At 44.7% G+C, this 19,585-nt stretch overlaps 1 protein-coding gene and 1 long non-coding RNA gene across 3 annotated transcripts in view; one reads left to right on the top strand and one right to left on the bottom strand.

The window, feature by feature from the left end:
* LOC126484197 (uncharacterized) overlaps positions 1-19,585 on the bottom strand; it is a 641,002-nt gene that overhangs the window by 112,120 nt on the left and 509,297 nt on the right. The window lies entirely within an intron of this gene.
* Positions 3,169-19,585, top strand: part of LOC126484196 (peroxiredoxin-6-like) — a 145,568-nt gene continuing 129,151 nt past the window's right edge. Inside the window, exon 1 of the mRNA XM_050107610.1 lies at positions 3,169-3,321. Coding sequence (XP_049963567.1) covers positions 3,239-3,321 — 83 coding nt within the window. The 5' untranslated portion in view covers positions 3,169-3,238. The remainder of the gene's footprint in view (positions 3,322-19,585) is intronic.

The following is a 19,585-nucleotide window of genomic DNA, read 5'->3' on the forward strand; positions in this document are numbered from 1 at the left end:
GTATACGGGGAATTTTATGTATTAATATGAAAGAGTAGGAAAAAGGGGAATTAAAGAGGAAATGGCGTGAGGTGAGGTTCACGCATGATGGAGAGTAACGTTGTAATGAAGAAAGGGGAACTTATGGTACTGTAGTAGGAAAATTTTGACCTAGGACGAATAGAAAGAAATGTGCCATAGCGTCGAAAGAAGAGAGAGGGGAAGGGAAAAACTAGTTATTAACAAGGAAACAGGACAAGAGGTGGAGAGGGGGTCGGGTGGTAATGGAGTGGGGTGGAAGATTTCATTTTGGATACTCAATATTTTTGCTGTTTCACCTTGTACTTCGTTTCAGAGTTCTCCTACGTTTAACTTGTAGATCATGACAAGGCTGTTATCCACCGCCATTTTAGATGGCAATCGGGCCTCACACTTAACGCTTTCAGTGTTCATCCAAGTTAAGTTTCAAATTTTTTTTCGAATTTACTCATCTTTTAGCAATATTATTACCATGCAGTTGTGTGGACTCTGCGAAAATTCAGGTATTTTGTGTACGGGAAACGGACCATGACATATTGTGACCATCAGGTTGTTACATTTTTAATGACCTGCGAAGTGTTACTTGCATGGCTAATGTCGTGGGCACTGCGTTTGCAGGAATATTAGATCGATATTAGACACCTTAAAGTGGAGGATAATGTAGTAGCCGACACTCCATCACGATTACCACAAGGACTAAGCGATGAAGACAATATAAGTGAAAACAACCAGAATTTTAGGGCAAAGCTTTTGAAAAATATGCCATGCCGAAAGGACCACGAATATACATGTAAAAATTAATCCCACTTACAAGAACAAGATGTGAACAGGAATCGTATAATAAATGCTTTGAAAACAGGTGAAAACGATCACCAATTATTAAATTATAAATCGCGTTCGTGGGACCTGTTTCATCGAGCGGATATCAATAAAAGAAGTAGGAAAGTGTGTATACATGAAAAAAATATCTCCGAATTCTTATGGTTTACACATCACTCCTGTGGATATTTTAGTGCTACTAAGTGTAACATAAAATCAAACAGTATTGTTTTTCTTTTAGTATGAAACGGTTAATAAAAAATATTCTTGAGGTGAGCACCCTATATCAAAAGATAAAACCTATTAATTACAGCAATAAGTCAGTGCTACACCCAATAATTCCAACAGAACCCTTAGTGATAGTATCTTGTATTATGATCGGGTTAATTCCGACAGCAAGAGGTAGCTTTAAATATGTAATTGCCTTCTATTACTTGTTTTCAAATTACTTTAAAATGTACCCAACAAGGTCTACTAATATCATGCGGAGGCGGTAGCATTTTTCTACTATATTATCGTCATTATCCTCATGATTATCATCATCAATAATCACTAAAACATTCAACATGTTTATCTCTACTGTATCATCATCATAATAAACCCACATTTACAATATCCTCATATCTCGTAAATAATCAACAGCAAATACTCCCTGCTCTGTTTCCTTAACTAGTCAGTCTTTATAAATAACACCACTGAGCAAACAAGCCTCATTACTGTACAACTGGTCATGAAAAGAAAATCTCCACAAAAATACGTATTACCTCGGGCACAGATAATTTCGTTCAGACAACACAATCTTATCTTTAACAATCTGTAATTATTCCTTGTACGAGCAGAAAATCCTTCGTGTTCTTCCATTTCATAGTGCCACTATTATTTGCAAAACAGACTTTCCATTTGGACAACACAACTGCTATCTCATTAACCTGTGTATCTCATCTGAACTGGTACTAAATATTTCCTCACTGCTACATGCTGTCTGTAAAAGTGATGATGTTTAAAACTGTGAACTTGTTTGACCAATCTCTGTTTCACTTCCAAAAATTTAGTACTAGAAAATGTTTAGTGGGTGCACAGTTCCTTGGACGATCAGTAAGATGTTTCAGATATTTCTGTAAGTGATGGAAGTTTAGTGCGGTAGCAGTGGTATATTTTGCGTAACGCGACCCATTATTACTGCCGGAATTGCAAGTCGCTGTTCTGTAGTACATTCTTGTCCCGTATTGTTACGTATGTGCCACAGTCTTACTTCAGTGTAAATTCTGCTTCGTTTTCTTTACATCTTTTGCTAACGGGATCAAATATGTATTAGATGCGAATGATTTTATATGATTTTCTTGGAATATCATCTCATAGGAATCTCTTTCCATTCCACTGCTTATCATCACGCATTACCGCATGCAACAGTTGGAATATGTACATAGAAACAGAAATTTAGCTTAGCCGCTGCCTGCTTGCTGTTTCCTGTTGTGCTTTGGAGAAATCTGCAAGAATGTTGTCAGGAGGCGAGGAAAGGGCCAGATAATTGTTTTACTTCCGTTGCACATTTAATACATAGTCAAGCGGCATTCAGATTAGTTACAGTCGAGTTCAATTTAGATTCTGATCTAAGGTTAGCATAGGAGAGTACGTTGGATAATGGTTCGTGAAGACACAGTTTCGGTAAAACGTAGATCTTTATACAGTGAGAGGTTAAGGTGAGGTAAATTTCAGATAGAAACTAATGTAGAGAGAGAGAAAGCAGCTTACACACTGTTACTGAGCGAGGCGGCGCAGTAGTTAGCACATTGGACCCGCATTCGGGAGGACGACAGTTCAAACCCGCGTCAGGCCATCGTGATTTAGTTTTTTCGTGATTTCCCTAAAATTGCTTCAGACAAATTCCGAGATGGTTCCTTTAAAAGGGCACCTCCCTCGAATCAACCAACCAACACAGTGTTAGGGGTATGCAAACCGTATATTTGCAGTGAGTACAGAATGTTGTGGCGTCATTCGCAGCACTGGTTCAACGCTGCGATTTTGCTGCAGTCGTTAGAGGATACGTAACGGAGATTTTCAGTCTTGAATGGCTAGTGTGATAAACAACCTCATTTCTCACGTTCCGGTAATGGACTGGCAGAGGAGAAACAGGCCATTAAGGCGACGCCCGGAGGTCGGCGGTGACTGGCGATACTAGATGACCGGTCGTTTCTGCGATATCATTCTATCGGGCCATCAGACGTAAAGAGAGACCGCTGTGAGGCACCTCTTATCACTCGTGTGCTGCGCGCCGCGACCAGAGGCCACGGCCAGAGGAGAGGAGAGGAGAGGGGGTCCCGGCGTGGTGACGCAGCAGCAGCAGCCGTCGGGCCAGGGCTGGCTCAGAACACAGTACGCGGCGAGCGCGCCCACCGCCAGCATGCGGCTGGGAGCTACCGTGCCGGACTTCACGGCGCAGACCACGCACGGGCCCATACGCTTCTACAACTGGCTTGGCAACTCGTGAGTACGCTAGCCAGCCCGCGCTGCAACAGTCACGCGCTCGCTGGCTCCTCATCGTGCGACGCGGCAGCCGCGATTACCACATAGCGTCCGTGTCTCTGTCTCGTAAGGCATAGGTCACTGGATCGATTCCCGTCTCGAGTCTGGCAGTGGGTTTTAAGCACTCTGTGTGTCATGTACAAAAGTTCCTTCTTTTTTTTCCCTGGCCTGATCCCGTATCTGCACGCGATCGTCATGTTAATTTGGTTCTAACAATGTTAGTGGTAAAGGATTGCCGGATGCAACCCCCGTAGCCACCCCTCCCCTCCTCCCCCCCCCCCCCCCCCCGCATGGAATTTGTGTGCCCCGTACGCGTGTAATGTTATAACCCATGTGAAAGTATAAGAACGTTTTCGAAGTAGTCGCGCATACTGTATCCGAGGTGGGACGTCGGTGCTAGCCCGGTATTCACCTAGTTGGATGTAGGAAACAACCTAAAAACCACATCCAGGCTGTCCGGTACACCGACCCTCTCCGTTAATACGCCGGACAGACTCCACTTGGGGCCAAAAAATGGTTCAAATTGCTCTGAGCACTATGCGAATTAACTTCTGAAGTCATCAGTCGCCTAGAACTTAGAACTAATTGAACCTAACTAACCTAAGGACATCACACACATCCAAGCCCCAGGCAGGATTCGAACCTGCGGCCGTAGCGGTCGCTCGGTTCCAGCCTGTAGCGCCTAGAACCGCACGCCCACTCCGGCCGGCACTTGGGGCCACCACGCCTCCCCCTATCCAGGAAGCGGCATGCTAAGACGCCGGCTATCTGAGCGAATCTAAATACGATACTACAGCTCAGAATACTGGTTTAACGACAATTTGAAGACAGGAAAAAACAACGTGGTAGGGTATAGCTTCCGAACGTGTTTGCCCATCGGCTGTCACTATTAGAATGGTGCGTATTGCAAGATACACCTGTCACCATTCTTACAGCGCGCCAAACGTGCCATTACGAAAGTCATCCCATAAGAAACGAGGCGAAGAAAACACGCTTTGTACGCGAATGCCTCTTTTTCGATAACACATGCGCAGAAAACACAACATACCTCCCATTCATGTAAACCTGTTGGTATTTTCTCTTTCTTTGCTTTAAACGTGTTGAAAATTTGGTCCCCTTCGAAACATGCCGTACACTTCATATGTTATCATCAGGTGGATCCCTCCTTCCACACCGGCCGGAGTGGCCGTGCGGTTCTAGGCGCTACAGTCTGGAACCGAGCGACCGCTACGGTCGCAGGTTCGAATCCTGCCTGGGGCATGGATGTGTGTGATGTCCTTACGTTAGTTAGGTTTAAGTAGTTCTAAGTTCTAGACGACTGATGACCTCAGAAGTTAAGTCGCATAGTGCTCAGAGCCATTTTGAACCTCCTTCCACCCACCCTCCCCCTTTTCGTTCGTGACCCAGTCCTTCCTTCCGTCGCCTGCAAGGAAAGACTTCTTAGTCTTGAATGCCTAAACACATGACACACCGTCCGGACACTCCCCCTCCCTACACCCTGCTTTCTTCACTGTTTATAGTTCCCTTCCCTATTGTCAAGTGCTCGACCTTGGCAGCACGAATCGAAAGGAAATGTAACGATACCATAGTCTCTACTGCAAGTAAAGCAATTCACTTCACAGACTGCTTACAGGGAATCAGTGGTACGAAAGACATAGCGGAGAAAATAGTTCTTTTACGACCTATAATGGAACTCGACTCAATTTCTTGGGATAAATAGTCCACGGACAGGAAAGGAAAGTAGTGTGATTGGCCACAGACTGTTTTTGACTTGCAGGAGAGCTGCAAAAGCTCTGCCACTTGATACGTAAGAGAAATGTCACCTACAAATCTCACTGAAGCAGAAAAGCTTAGCAAATTCTAGGAGACAGCTTCCGTAGCAGAAGCCTATACATCCCTCCCATACGAAGCGACAAGTCTACATGATATGAGTAACACATTAGACGAACGAATTAAAACCAACATTGTCCCCCACGCCTTACCCGTGGCGGAACGGCAAGAAATGTTAATGGGTGGTGCTATTCAGAGGGCACATCCGTACGAAATTAGCAGTGATTTGACAAGAATAGATGAAAGAGTAGATGTAGTTCTTATCATATGTTTGACACTGTGAATAATCGTTTCATTATCTGTAACAACATACTTGCTCCTTGCGTCACTCTGCTTCGACCACCTGGTGTAATCTTGTTTCCTAATTAGCGCAAGTTTACATCAGCGGAAGTCAGACGCTTCTAGTGAGAGTTACTCCACTCTTCGCTCAAGTATTCTATTACAGTGTGTATAATACAGCTGTATGGAGGCCCCGCAACGAAATGTAAAACAGCTTCCCGTGTTTTTTGTGTTTTGTTTTTTGTTTTTTTGTTTTTAAAAAAAAACGGAGTATGCATCAACTTCATGTCTTGAATATAATGTGTGCTTCGTATAATGAATACATGAAGACACTAAAATAAGGCTGTCGACAAGATATAATACGCAGATGATAGTCTGATCTTTCTAGGCAATGAAACAAAAGCGTTTTTTTAGTTAAACTATTATTTTTCTTCGAGAATGATTTAATCCATACACAGTGATACACAGTTTTTAATTTTCAGTGGTGCTTTTGAAAAACTGTGGGGAGGAGGAGGGTGGGGGAGAGGCAATGGTCGTGCTCATTATGATGTCCTAGATGCTCGGTCCGGCATAGTTCTGACCGTTTCCAGACAGCGGTGAAAATGTAGTGCGACGGCAGCCTAGACTTCCACGTTTGTGTACTCACCTTTTATTGCAAAATGTTTCAGAGCTGTTTTAGACAGGTCCAGAATGCCATTAAAACAAATTACACAGTTCAGTTCACACTAAAACGAACTTAGTGCTCAACACTGTCGGCGTGTCACCCTGTCTACGGCATCATTGTATGCTGTATTGCGAGGGGGAGGGGAGGAGCAACAGGTGGCCAGCAATCCGCTGTTTCCAGCCACTGTCAGCTTTCTGAATCTTGAAGCCGCTATCTCTCGCTCAAGTAGCTCAATAATTTGCCTTGCGGATCTCAGTACAGCCTGTTCCACTGCTCCCCCTAAGGAAAAATTCCTAACGGTGCCAGAAACGAAAGTCGGATCCTCCGCAGATCTGACAGACATATTGACTGGTCCGCTACGGAGACCGCTATAGTTCGGTCAGTAACACCATAATAGATTGATGAGCAGGTAGTTAACCATTTAGGATTGTTAAGCGTACAAAATAATTCTCATCCCTTTGCCTACTACACAAGTTTTGCATCACCCCGGTTCCCACAACTCCTGAAGATACGTTAACTGCGGATATTGTATCATAGATACGGTCCCTTTGACTGTTCAGAGATGTCACTAAACCCGCCCAAAGATGTAAACAACAATGCATGAGCAGCTCCTATTAGACGGAAGGGGTCCGACAGCCGATCAGTTCCAGTCATTCCACCAGGAAGGAGGTACACGGCTAGTGTTGTCTGTAGTTCAACCAGGACTAGACGGTCAATACCGCCGTTCGATCGCGACCACATTCTTTGTGCCAGGGAGGGCTCTCAACAACGGAAGTGTCCAGGCGTCCCGGAGTGAACGAAACGGATGTTGTTCGGACATGGAGGATACACAGAGAGACAGGGACTGTCAATCACATGCCTAGCTCAGGCCGCCCAAGGGCTATTACTGCAGTGGATAACCGCTACCTACGGATTATGGCTCGGAGGAACACTGAAACCAACGCCACCAAGTTAAATAATGCTTTTCGTGCAGCCAGAACATGTCGTGTTACGGCTCAAACTGTGCGCAGTAGGCTGCATGATGCGCAACTTCACTCCCGAGGCCCACGGCGAGGTCCCTCTTTGCAACCACGACACCATGCAGCGCGGTACAGAGGGGCCCAGCAATATGCCGAATGGACCGCTCAGGACTGGCATCACGTTCTCTTCACCGATGAGTGTCGCAAATGCCTTCGACGAGACAATCCTCGGAGTCGTGTTTGAAGGCAACCCGGTCAGGCTGAACGCCTTAGATTAGAGGTGGAGGTTCCTTGCTGTTTTGGGGTGGCATTATGTGGGGCTGATGTACGTCGCTGGTGGTCATGGAAGGCGCCGAAACGGTTGTACGATACGTGAATGCCATCCTCCGACCGATTGTGCAACCATGTCGGCCGCACATTGGCTAGGCATTCGTCTTCAAGGACGACAATTCGCGCCCCCATCGAGCAGGTCTTCTGAATGACTTCCTCCCGGATAACGACATCGTTCGACTGGAGTCGCTAGCATGTTCTCCAGACATGAACCCTATCGAACATGCCTGGGATAGATACAAAAGGGCTGTTTATGGACGTCACCCACCAACCACTCTGAGGGATCTACGCCGAATAGCCGTTGAGGAGGGGGACAATCTGGACCAACGGTGCCTTGGTGAACTTGTGGATAGCATGCCACGACGAATACGGGCATGATTCAATGCAAGAGCACTTGCTACCAGGTATTAGAGGTACCGGTGTGTAGTCGTTGTCGTAATGCGATTTACCTGACGTCCAAAAGGACATGATCATTGGATTTCGGGCCAGGGGTGGAAGCATTCCTGATATGATTAAGTATGCAAAGCAAACTGTTTGCGTACCGCCGCGTTAAGTATACTGTTCATGACACATTGGTGCTGTCCAAAACCAGTGCTGAGGCAACTGTTGTGCGGTACCGACCATAGATGACAGATGAAAGACGGCTGCAAAAGGGCTAATAGACGTGCAGCTGCTGAGCAGCTGAGTCCCAGACGAACCAAGGGGCTACCAACTGTCCTCAACGACCGTTCAGCAGATGTTGCTACGTATGGCACTTCGCAGCAGGCTCTTGATTCATCATCGACGCTGACTGCTGTTCATCGGTGACGAAGGCTGGGATATACACGCCATTACCGCAACTGGACGTCCACTGAGTGGCGACAAACGGTCATTCCAGATGAATCACGTTTTATGCCCTATTGGGCAGATGGCTGTTGGTGCTTCGGCGTGAAACGTCTGATAGGAAACACCTGCTGCAACTATGGTCTGGGGAATTATTTTGTTCTACTCCCTTGGTGATCTCGCCATTTTGGAAGTCATAATGGATCACCACAAGTATGTATCTATCCTTGAAGACCATGTCTACCCCTACGTGCAGTTTGTATTTCCTCGGGACGATGGCATCTACCAGGAGGATAATGCAACGAGTCACACTGCTCGCAGTGAACTTGAGTAGCTTGAAAAGCGCCAGGGTGAATTTATTGTACTTCCTTGGCCAGCAAACAACCCGGATTTAAACCCAGTCTAAAATCTGTGGGACAACTTCGATTGGGCTGTTCGCGCGATGGTGTCCTCAACCGAGAAACCTAGCGCAGTTGCCCATGTCATTGGAGTTATCATTGCTCCATGTCTCTGTCGGTAACTTCCAGAATCTCATTGACCCTTCCTGCACGCCTTACATGGGTCCGCGCTGCAAAAGGGGGCTATTTAGGCTTCTGACAGGTGGTCAGATAAACGTGGCTGGACAGTGTATTAGTAACACCGGCCTGCGTGAGTGAGTCAGCACATTGGGTCTCCCGAACTTGAAAATTTGGAAATTTGTGGTAAGGACTATGGGACCAAACTGCTGAGGTCATCGGTCCCTAGGCTTACACACTACTTACCCTAACTTAAACTAACTTACGGAAAGGACAACACAGACACCCATGCCTGAGGGAGGAGTCGAACCTACGGCGGAGGGGAGGGGGGGGGGGGGACCCACGCGAACCGTGACAAGACGCCTGAGACCGCGCGGCTTTCCCGAACCGATGACCAGATTTAAGAACAGAGTGAGCCTTATAAGTCAGTCGCTCATTACTGTCAACAAGACTACTCACCAGCCAGTCATTGTTCCTTACAGAAGAAGTGGTCCAGCTGTGTATTTCTTGACTTGTGAAAATATGTGGATATGATAAGGCTGCAGCTCCAGTACGGTGGATATTCTAATTCATCCTTCAGATTACACAGTTTTCCCTTTGGCAAAGCACTTTCGTGAGAAGGTGGATTGCATGATTATTTACTTATTTATATTCTCCTTTAACGAATATGAGGATCAGCTCGTCCTCTAGATCTACGGGGTATTCACAAGCTATTGCTTCACTCTTTACAAGATAATCATCAACTAAAAAAACGTTTGGATAATATAAAGCGCTGGGCATTTGATCTCGCCTTTTTTTTTTTTTTTTTTTTTAATACAACACTACTGGCTTCCACCCACTGATTCGCTTGCCATTCCATTTCTTGTTTGAAATGGCGATCTATTTGTCACCCACTGTAACAAAGTAGCACAAAAAAATTCGGTTGGGTTCTTCTTAAAAAGGTCCGTACATTGCTGAGAAACTCGTTTCTGTACTTTATTCTAGTCAGCATTCAGAAAATGCCGCTCTCCGCTCTTACTCATAATTCTTCATGACAAGTGCGGTGTACTACTTGTTCTGATTCTACTACCTCATATACTCTGCAACTGCCCAGTACCTTGTTACCCGCTTCCTCAAAATTTTCATCTCTGGTAGCAGATTTGGGAAGTCTGTCATGAAAATCATCGTTAAGGAAAGTGTGATCACACTGAATTGAGCACCGGCCGCTGTGCCCGAGCGGTTCTAGGCGCATCAGTCCGGAACAGCGCTGCTACTACGGTCGCAGGTTCGAATCCTGCCTCGGGCTTGGATGTGTGTGATGTCCTTAGGTTAGTTAGGGGACTGATGACCTCAGATGCTAAGTCCCATAGTGCTTAGAGCCATTTTTTAAACTGAACTGAGCTGTTTATTTCTTATCTGTTGAAGTGGAAGAGTTAGCCTCGTCATCATCTACTGTGACAGTTCCCGTTGACGATACGCCTTCCAAAACAAAGAATTTTTATAGAAGTATGTTATTCCAGTTAATCTGGTTAACATGCAACAGGAATGTTTTTCAAAAGCGTAAAAAGCAATGATTCGTACATCAAACTCCAACTGACTAACATTTTTGCGAAATGTGTACCAACATATTAGAAACAAATTTTAACAGCCAAGATCGTATTACGCACTTTTTACTCCTGATAACCGGTTTCAAAACGTATTTATTGGCCTTTAAAAAACTTCTTGTTATACGTCCTTTTCCAGTATGTTTGTATCGCACATATAATGTTGACGTAGTATGTAGCACATTCCACACAGGTTTGTTAAAAATAAAAATCGGCGTCTCTCAAATAAAAACGATACAGTTATAATGCACCTTGTGTAACCATGGATATCCACACGTGTAACGTTCCACTGATGCTTGTTAGATGTTGAATTGCGTATCAATACAGATTCACGCGCTTGTTTACTTTTACATGATGAGTTAAATACATCATGGACGCACAACCTTTGAAATACACAGTTCAAAGCAATCACTGACCGCTCCTTCTCATCTTTATGAGAAATTTCATTTTAAATTGGTATTAATGTGGTCACTGTGTCCGACCAAAAACGTTTTCACCTCGGCGTGGCACTGTTATCTGTGGTGGTAGAGTGGTGGAACAGTGTGGTTAAATTCCAATGCCAACAGGTAAACAGGATAAATATCAGTGCGGCCCTTCCGAATCCCCAGTTCATTAATATACTTACTGCCACGAACATATCTCAACAATACAGACCTCTTCAGTTTTACTGTAAAAGACAATGTTTTAATGCTCGGCGATAATCGTCAGTGAGATGTAAACCATCAGAAAAACTTTGTGATAAATTTCGCAGCTTCAGAACATGGGAAGTAGAAATATTGGATAGCAATGGCTGATAGTTTAAAAAATATATACGTAACGTTCATCAGTTGATACCATTTTCCACCACTTTAACGAGATTTTTCGAGAGTAAACGTGCACAATACTGTCGCGCATAGATGAAGCACAGGCCCAGAATGTATCGTTAACCTAGTAGTTGGTTGGTTGGTTGTTTTTGGGGAAGGAGACCAGACAGCGAGGTCATTGGTCTCATCGGATTAGGGAAGGACGGGGAAGGAAGTCGGCCGTGACCTTTGAAAGGAACCATCCCGGCATTTGCCTGGAGCGATTTAGGGAAATCACGGAAAACCTAAATCAGGATGGCCGGACGCGGGATTGAACCGTCGTCCTCCCGAATGCGAGTCCAGTGTCTAACCACTGCGCCACCTCGCTCGGTAAACCTAGTAGTCATAGACACAACATACAGCTCGAGTCCTTCAGGAGAAACACTTCGTATGACAAACGCTTGAAAAGGTGTTATCAGTACACAACAGCACTCAAAATTTGCAAAATATTATCGTCCTTTAGATATTTGGCTGTCACGGTGGATAACGTTTTGATCCATGCGCTAACAGTAGTTAAACAGAGAAACTGAGTGAGGACATAGTGGATTGCCGATAGCAACAGAAGGAGATTTTGGAAGTGTCGGTTATGTTGTCGCCTCACCATCATAGTGATGGACATAAGTTCTCTTCCTCTCACGCGTCAGCTTCGTTTCGTTCACTGCGTCACAATCACCGTGTAATACTTAAAAATACTAGTTGTCACTCATTGGCAGTACGCAGAAAATCAGTGTTGAAACGTGACAGGGGGTAGTGGTATATCTCCACAGTTTGGGCCCTTCAGAGCTACATTGTCAATTCCTGACTGTAACTAGGAAGTGGATATGGATTAGTTGTTGCCATTTTTATAGCGCAAGAGTAATATTTTGCTGCTGCTGTTGTGGTCGGACTTACACTAGGACAATGTTGACCATTCCTGGAAACCGACACTCATGTACCTGACCACTCTGCAGTGATCAGTCTCTATGTCCCTCCTAAAATTTAAGATTCGATTACGCAGTAAGAAAGTTTACAGCTCTCTGGTAACCAAGTTTAGCGATAAATGCTTTACAAAAGAATTTGCGCTTTGGTTGATACGATGGATTTTTTGTGTAGTTCAATGAAGCAAGAGACTGTGGTTCTAGTAAAGGATAAAAATTTGAAGCAGTCACAGAAATCTAGTGTGTATGGATCCACCATAAGATCGGCTTGGAGACCACGCACGTGTTATTGTATGTGAAATAAATGGCAGAGTCAACGGCCGTGGCAATGATGATACATCGGTTCCTATCAGATTACCGAAGCCAAGTACTGCAGGGAGTGTCCAGTACTTGGATGAGTGACCGTCCGGTTACATAGCGTGCTGGAGCCAGTTTTGCTCTTTGACGGCAGAGGGAACAGGAGGCGTGGTGGTGTACATCTACATCTACATTTATACTCCGCAAGCCACCCAACGGTGTGTGGCGGAGGGCACTTTACGTGCCACTGTCATTACCTCCCTTTCCTGTTCCAGTCGCGTATGGTTCGCGGGAAGAACGACTGTCTGAGATCCTCCGTGCGCGCTCTAATCTCTCTAATTTTACATTCGTGATCTCCTCGGGAGGTATAAGTAGGGGGAAGCAATATATTCGATACCTCATCCAGAAACGCACCCTCTCGAAACCTGGCGAGCAAGCTACACCGCGATGCAGAGCGCCTCTCTTGCAGAGTCTGCCACTTGAGTTTGTTAAACATCTCCGTAACGCTATCACGGTTACCAAATAACCCTGTGACGAAACGCGCCGCTCTTCTTTGGATCTTCTCTATCTCCTCCGTCAACCCGATCTGGTACGGATCCCACACTGATGAGCAATACTCAAGTATAGGTCGAACGAGTGTTTTGTAAGCCACCTCCTTTGTTGATGGACTACATTTTCTAAGGACTCTCCCAATGAATCTCAACCTGGTACCCACCTTACCAACAATTAATTTTATATGATCATTCCACTTCAAATCGTTCCGTACGCATACTCCCAGATATTTTACAGAAGTAACTGCTACCAGCGTTTGTTCCGCTATCATATAATCATACAATAAAGGATCCTTTTTTCTATGTATTCGCAATACATTACATTTGTCTATGTTAAGGGTCAGTTGCCACTCCCTGCACCAAGTGCCTATCCGCTGCAGATGTTCCTGCATTTCGCTACAATTTTCTAATGCTGCAACTTCTCTGTATACTACAACATCATCCGCGAAAAGCCGCATGGGACTTCCGACACTATCTACTAGGTCATTTATATATATATTGTGAAAAGCAGTGGTCCCATAACACTCCCCTGTGGCACGCCGGAGATTACTTTAACGTCTGTAGACGTCTCTCCATTGATAACAACATGCTGTGTTCTGTTTGCTAAAAACTCTTCAATCCAGCCACGCAGCTGGTCTGATATTTCGTAGGCTCTTACTTTGTTTATCAGGCGACAGTGCGGAACTGTATGGAACGCCTTCCCTGACCACCAGTCTTCGCGCCATTGTCCTGGATTCAGTTCCAAACACCTCGACAGTGTTTGGTCAAGCCAGGGGCTAGTGACCCGTCCGTCGGATGGGGACCTTAAGCTCGGAGGTCCCCTTAGTGCTCTTCGAGAGGAATAGGCTATATGGCAGCATCGTATTTCACTCTCTCCCTTCTGCCATGATCTCGAACACTACACTACACACTCGCCATTACAGTCGTCTACATGTAACAGCTATACTCCCACACAAAGCTCCAATACTTCGCCAAGGAAAAACCTTTCTAATTGGGTGACTGAATCTGTCCTTCGTGGTCTCGCGCCCAGTCATGCCTACGGTCTACCATATAAATGGCAGCCACAGAGTGTGCTACCGCAGTTGTAAAGATAATAGTTACTACAGACAGTGGAACTCCGTAGGCAGTGGCTCGCCAAGACAAAGGAAGAGCTCCGAGGAATTCAGCAAAAGCTGCAATCTGCAAGCTGATTCAGTACGTCAGTATCGTCTAGATGCACAGCATAACATAGGAGTAACTCATTGGTAGAAAAACGACGCTTCTTTACGAAAGCCGCTTGTGTAAGTTTAGGAGATAATTAGTGAGACTATATTATAGTCGTCATTGTATACTCTTTTTTATGCTGTAAAAAGAAAATAAGAAACACCTCTCATACAAACGGAAGTATAAAGCAGATCAGTATACACTAGTTCCATGAAACACAAATTAAGGAAAGAGGTAAGTGTACAATATATCCTTCGATATGTAGTATATAGTATCTTTAGGAGTGCACACGTAAATGTTGTCTTTGTTTAACCCTAAAACTGAAAACTATATTTGTAAAGTACAACTGCTCTTCATGTTAGCAGCCATTTAGCAATTTGTCTTATGTATCCAAATCTTCTGAAATTTTGTGTTCTAACTAAATTAATAACAGTATTTCATAGACGACTGCTTCTCTTTTTGATCTCAAACCCCGAATTACTTTTTAGATTCGGACGACAGACCAGAATCACCAGCGCATTTTTCATACGCTGCCTCCAAGTAGGAGAAAATGCTTTTCAGGTATTCTTCCCAACTTTGTGATGTTTTCCGAGTACGTATCAATATTCGGCAATTCAGCTGAGGCCTCACTGTCCAAAGAAGGGGATAAAGGTTCAGATCCTTAGTCCTTGTTTTACAGAGCTACTCCGTCACTAGTACCAGTATTGTTATTTATTCTGTGCTTCACTTAATCCGTGCAAACTATCTATTTACAGCTCGAACAAAATGGATACGTGTTTCAAAGTTTTAATGAACTTCAAAGTAGTCACCGGCATTGTGTATAACCCGCTCCCAGCGATGTGGAAGTCGTAAGATACTCTTAGCAGTGCCAGTTGTGTTGACAGTTCGAGCGGCGCGGCCTATTGCCCGACGAATTTGTAGTGGTTCTGAAGCGAATGCAATGAAGTGTTTCCTTGTGTTTAGAAACCGAGTTGAACTTACGAGGGCTTAAGTCAGGGGAGTACAGTAGATGGTATAGCACTTAGCAGCCCCATCAGTCAAACAAATCAGTAACAGCTTGCAATGTACGTGCTTGAGCATTGTCCTGCAAAATGATGGTCAGGTCCTGCAGCAAGTGTCATCACTTCTGTCTCTAAGCTGGTCGTAGGATGTGTTCCAAAAATGAACAGCGTAGACCGCGCTGCTCGAACTGTCACCACAACTGGCACTGCTAAGAATATCCTACGACTTCCACATCGCTGGCAATGGGTTATAAACAATGCTGGTGGCTACTTTGAAGGTCAGTAAAACTTTGAAACACGTATATATTTTGTACGAGCTGTAAATAAATAGTTGCCACTATTGAAGTTCCAACCCTCGTAACTTTCATAGAGCCATGTTCCGTCTTCGCAACTAAATGAAAGGCAGTTTGTTTTTACAGCACGCGTTTCGCTTCTTTTATTTGTGCTGCATCTTCAGTGGCGATTTATAATGTTGTTAATCAATGTGTGTTGACCTGGAGATGTATTTACTCAGTCTCCATATTTATTTCAACATTTCACTTGCACTTTTCACTGTGAAACAAATAAGAATACGATTTGTCCCCCGACCACCCACTCCGTACATAGTTACTAATAACACGAGAAAATGTCACACGCTGCAAAAATATTCTCGTATCTCATATTAAATTTTGGTTAAAGGGTTCACCGTTTTGGGATACCTGTTCTCTACACATAAAGCTCTCTTGTGGTTAACAAGTCAAATGATGGAAGCTACTGACCTTGGGAAATGTCAGATCTGTGTCGGTAAAGCTTTCCATATGAGTGGTTATCAGAAGTCGCTGTATGGAAGTTAACCATACAACGAACGGAAGCGTCGCTCTCAGGCTAGTGTTTGCGAGAAGAGACGTTGATATAATGCGGTCATCACAACAAGCCACACATGTCCGTCGCTGTTGTCAGCGTGCTAAGAATAACTGCAGCGGTAAACGTATCGGTAATGTTACCGGCGCCCTGCGAGTTTTCGGAAACGCGAATCAACGAACATGCAGATGAACTTCAGTGTTACTCAAAACTGTTATCAATCCCCTGCAGAAAGTATCTCGTTGGCCTGTACTACAGCATTATGAACAGTGGAAGGACCAATTAATACAAGGATTTTCTACACGACTCTGGTTCAAATGGTTCAAATGGCTCCGAGCACTATGGGACTTAACTGTGGAGGTCATCAGTCCCCTAGAACGTAGAACTACTTAAACCTAACTAACCTAAGGACATCACACACATCCATGCCCGAGGCAGGATTCGAACCTGCGACCGTAGCAGTCGCGCGGTTCCGGACTGAGCGCCTAGAACCGCTCGGCTACCGCGGCCGGCACGACTCTGGTCTCAGAATGTGCCTACTCCTTCTCCCCGTCACCGATAGTAATTTACAACTCACATCTGCTCAAACACATCTGAGAATATTCTTCAGCGATTACACAGAAACGAAACCGCTCATCTATCGAAGACCCTCTGGTTTTATCACCGTATCAGCCTCATCCCTGATGTCTTCTGCTCGTGTATTTGAAACTATTCTCAGCAATACTGAAACTCGGTATCTAGACACGCCTATTATAGTTATGCATGACCCATTTATTTCGAAAGTCGTGGCACATAGAACAAAATCTGACTGTGACTCATGCGTATATATTCATTTGCAATGTGTCCATATCAGCAAATAAAAAAAAAGGTGTAACGACAAAATAGTCTTTTCCCCTTGGAGGGTTCTTCACAGATCTCCTGAGCAACACCAGTATGTGATGGAACGGCATCTTACTCGGATGCAGGTTGCATCCATCGTGGCATACCGTCGATGAGATCATCAAGTCAGCTCTGGTCCAAAGTGTCCCACTCCTCAATGGCGATGCTGCGTAACTCGCTCACAGTACGTAGTCGTTATCGCTGTCCATAAGCAGTTCGTTTCTATCGATCCCACACATGTTAATTGGGTTCATGTCCGGGGAACAGGCAGGCCACTCCACTCTGGCGTGCTAGAAAAACTTGTTCAAGAGGACAGCAGAATGAGAAGACGAGTTATCAACCGTCTATATGAAACCGCCACCAAAATGTTGGCCAAACGGTCCAGCTATTGGTTACAGAATCACCTTCCTGTACCACAGAGCAGTGACATTACCCTCAATAATCACGGGAGGTGTACGATGGCCCCATGAAATGCCACCCCAGAACATCACTGCATCGCCAACTTGATGCACATGTGCAGCACAGTATTGGAGGCGTTCGATACTACTGGGTTGTCTCCAAACAAGTTGTTTGCGATTATCAGGGTTCAAACAAATCCGAGATTCGTCAACATATAATGCCTGACGATAGAGGTGTACACATTCCGCTTTTAAGTTGCCCACGCTTGCCTGTTAGCCAGGCAAGAAAGCTCCCGCACGTTACAGCAGAACAGGACGGCTGCTTTACTCCCCTTCAAGCCAAGCTATTCTCAACCCAAGCAGGCTACAGCGGTGCTGCTTGCCTGCTCCTTTCCGCCGTTCTGCGTTACATAACAGTTTTTTTTCCGTACGCTTTCATTGCAGTGTTACTAGTAGGGTTCGCAAGTTGATAAAAATACCCGAATGTCACAAGACGAGGGTCAATGAAATGTATATTCATTCTGGATCATTGTAGGCCAGAAAACGGTGGATTTATTTGTCGTTTTTTCCTTTTCGGCGTATTTCGGACTTATTTATTTATTTTAGTGTTGTCTCTGCAACTTCACCCTCTTTCGACTAGTAATGGCCATTGTCAATTCGAACCATCGTTAGGTCATCTCTGATACATGTTTTCTGTAGTAATGAGAACAATCTCTGTAAGCCGAGATGCGTTGCATCTAAGAACCTGAAGACGTCTATTACACTGCAACGCCAAATAAAGTACGGGTTTGGAAGCCTAGTTGCTGTGACCATAGTGTGTTCCAGCCAAATATGACCCCAACTATACCAGTTTTAGTTACTTTTTCCAATATGTGTAATACAGCTTCGCTGAATTTATTCTAAGTGGCCAAAATAGTTCATTCTAAATTCCCCAAATGCAGTTTGGCATAAACGAAGTTCTTTTTTCATATTATATCAATCTAAAAAGTACGTGTCTGGAAGAATAATCTTATCTTTCATACTAAGCCTTCTTCCCACTACGTTGCGTACCACCAGAATGTAGTTTTTAATATCCACTGAGCCATTTTTCTTCCTATTTCAATCAATGTTTACCCTAGATTTAGAAAGCCAACTGCTCAAAAGCCTAAGTCCATAGCACACATTTCGACACACTTTTCAGTCAGTAATTCTTTGTCTTCTTTCAAAATATTTATGGAGTGAGGAAACTGCTGGTCAAATGTACAAACATGTCGTAACATACTAGAGGTTCCCGAATGACTGAGTGGACCCACATTCGGGAGGAAGGCGCTTCAAACCCGCGTCCGGCCATCTTGATTTAGATTTTCCGTGATTTCCCTAAATCGCTCCAGGCAAATGCCGGGATGGTTCCTTTGAAAAGGCACGGCCGGCTTCCTTCCCCGTTCTTCCCTAATCCGATGCAATCGATGACCTCGCTGTCTGGTCCCCTGCCCCAAATCAACCAAACAACAGAATGAGTTTTTAGTAACTGTTCACACAATTTGCATTGCCATACACGTACCGATTTATTTGAAGCTGCCTCGTGCACACGCTACAACTTTTCCCCTGCTGAACTTGTGCTCTTTTTCGTGACAGATTTATACTCCCCAATTCTTAATTTCTCCTCAGTGTCCTTTAAGTCTTTATTCATTTTACCGCACCCACCAATATTAATGAGTTGCAGTGAAATTTCCTACGCAAACATATACCTGGCTAGTTACGATGGATTGATAGTGCAACCTGTTGTCAGGTGCAGAAGGCTGAACGGGTCCCGTGAAGCTTGACAGGCTAGCGGAAACCCAAGTTGGCCTGCTTTAACCACTGTGCTTCAGTACATATGTACTCTTGTGACTCCTTTGCGTGAGGATGAGTTGCTTTAATGGTTGTCGCAGAGATAGGGGCAGGGAGGCTGGAAGGAAAATTTGTGCATCTCTGGTCCATTCTGCATGATTTCTTGCCTATCCGTAATGGAGTCCATGGTTGTTGCGGTGCACAACTTTGTGCTCGCCATAGTCGTCAGAAATGGAGATTCGCATCATGCAGGCGTCTCTTAACACTTTGATGCGACACATGACGCTCTTTAGCCTCTTCGAACCCAGAATTCAGTACTGGAGCACTCAGGCTACGGTTCCTTTGACTCAAAAGTCGTAGGTGTCGATCATCCTGTGCAGCTGTCAAATATGGACGGCCTGAGCGGTGCAAGTCCTTAACACTACGTGTCAATTGGAACCGATTCCATGTCCGCACCTCATCACTTTGACTCTGGTGCACACGCCGAGCAACTTCCCTGGCTGACA

Source organism: Schistocerca serialis, chromosome 6 (genome assembly GCF_023864345.2).
Source record: "Schistocerca serialis cubense isolate TAMUIC-IGC-003099 chromosome 6, iqSchSeri2.2, whole genome shotgun sequence".
NCBI classification, from domain to species: domain Eukaryota; kingdom Metazoa; phylum Arthropoda; class Insecta; order Orthoptera; family Acrididae; genus Schistocerca; species Schistocerca serialis.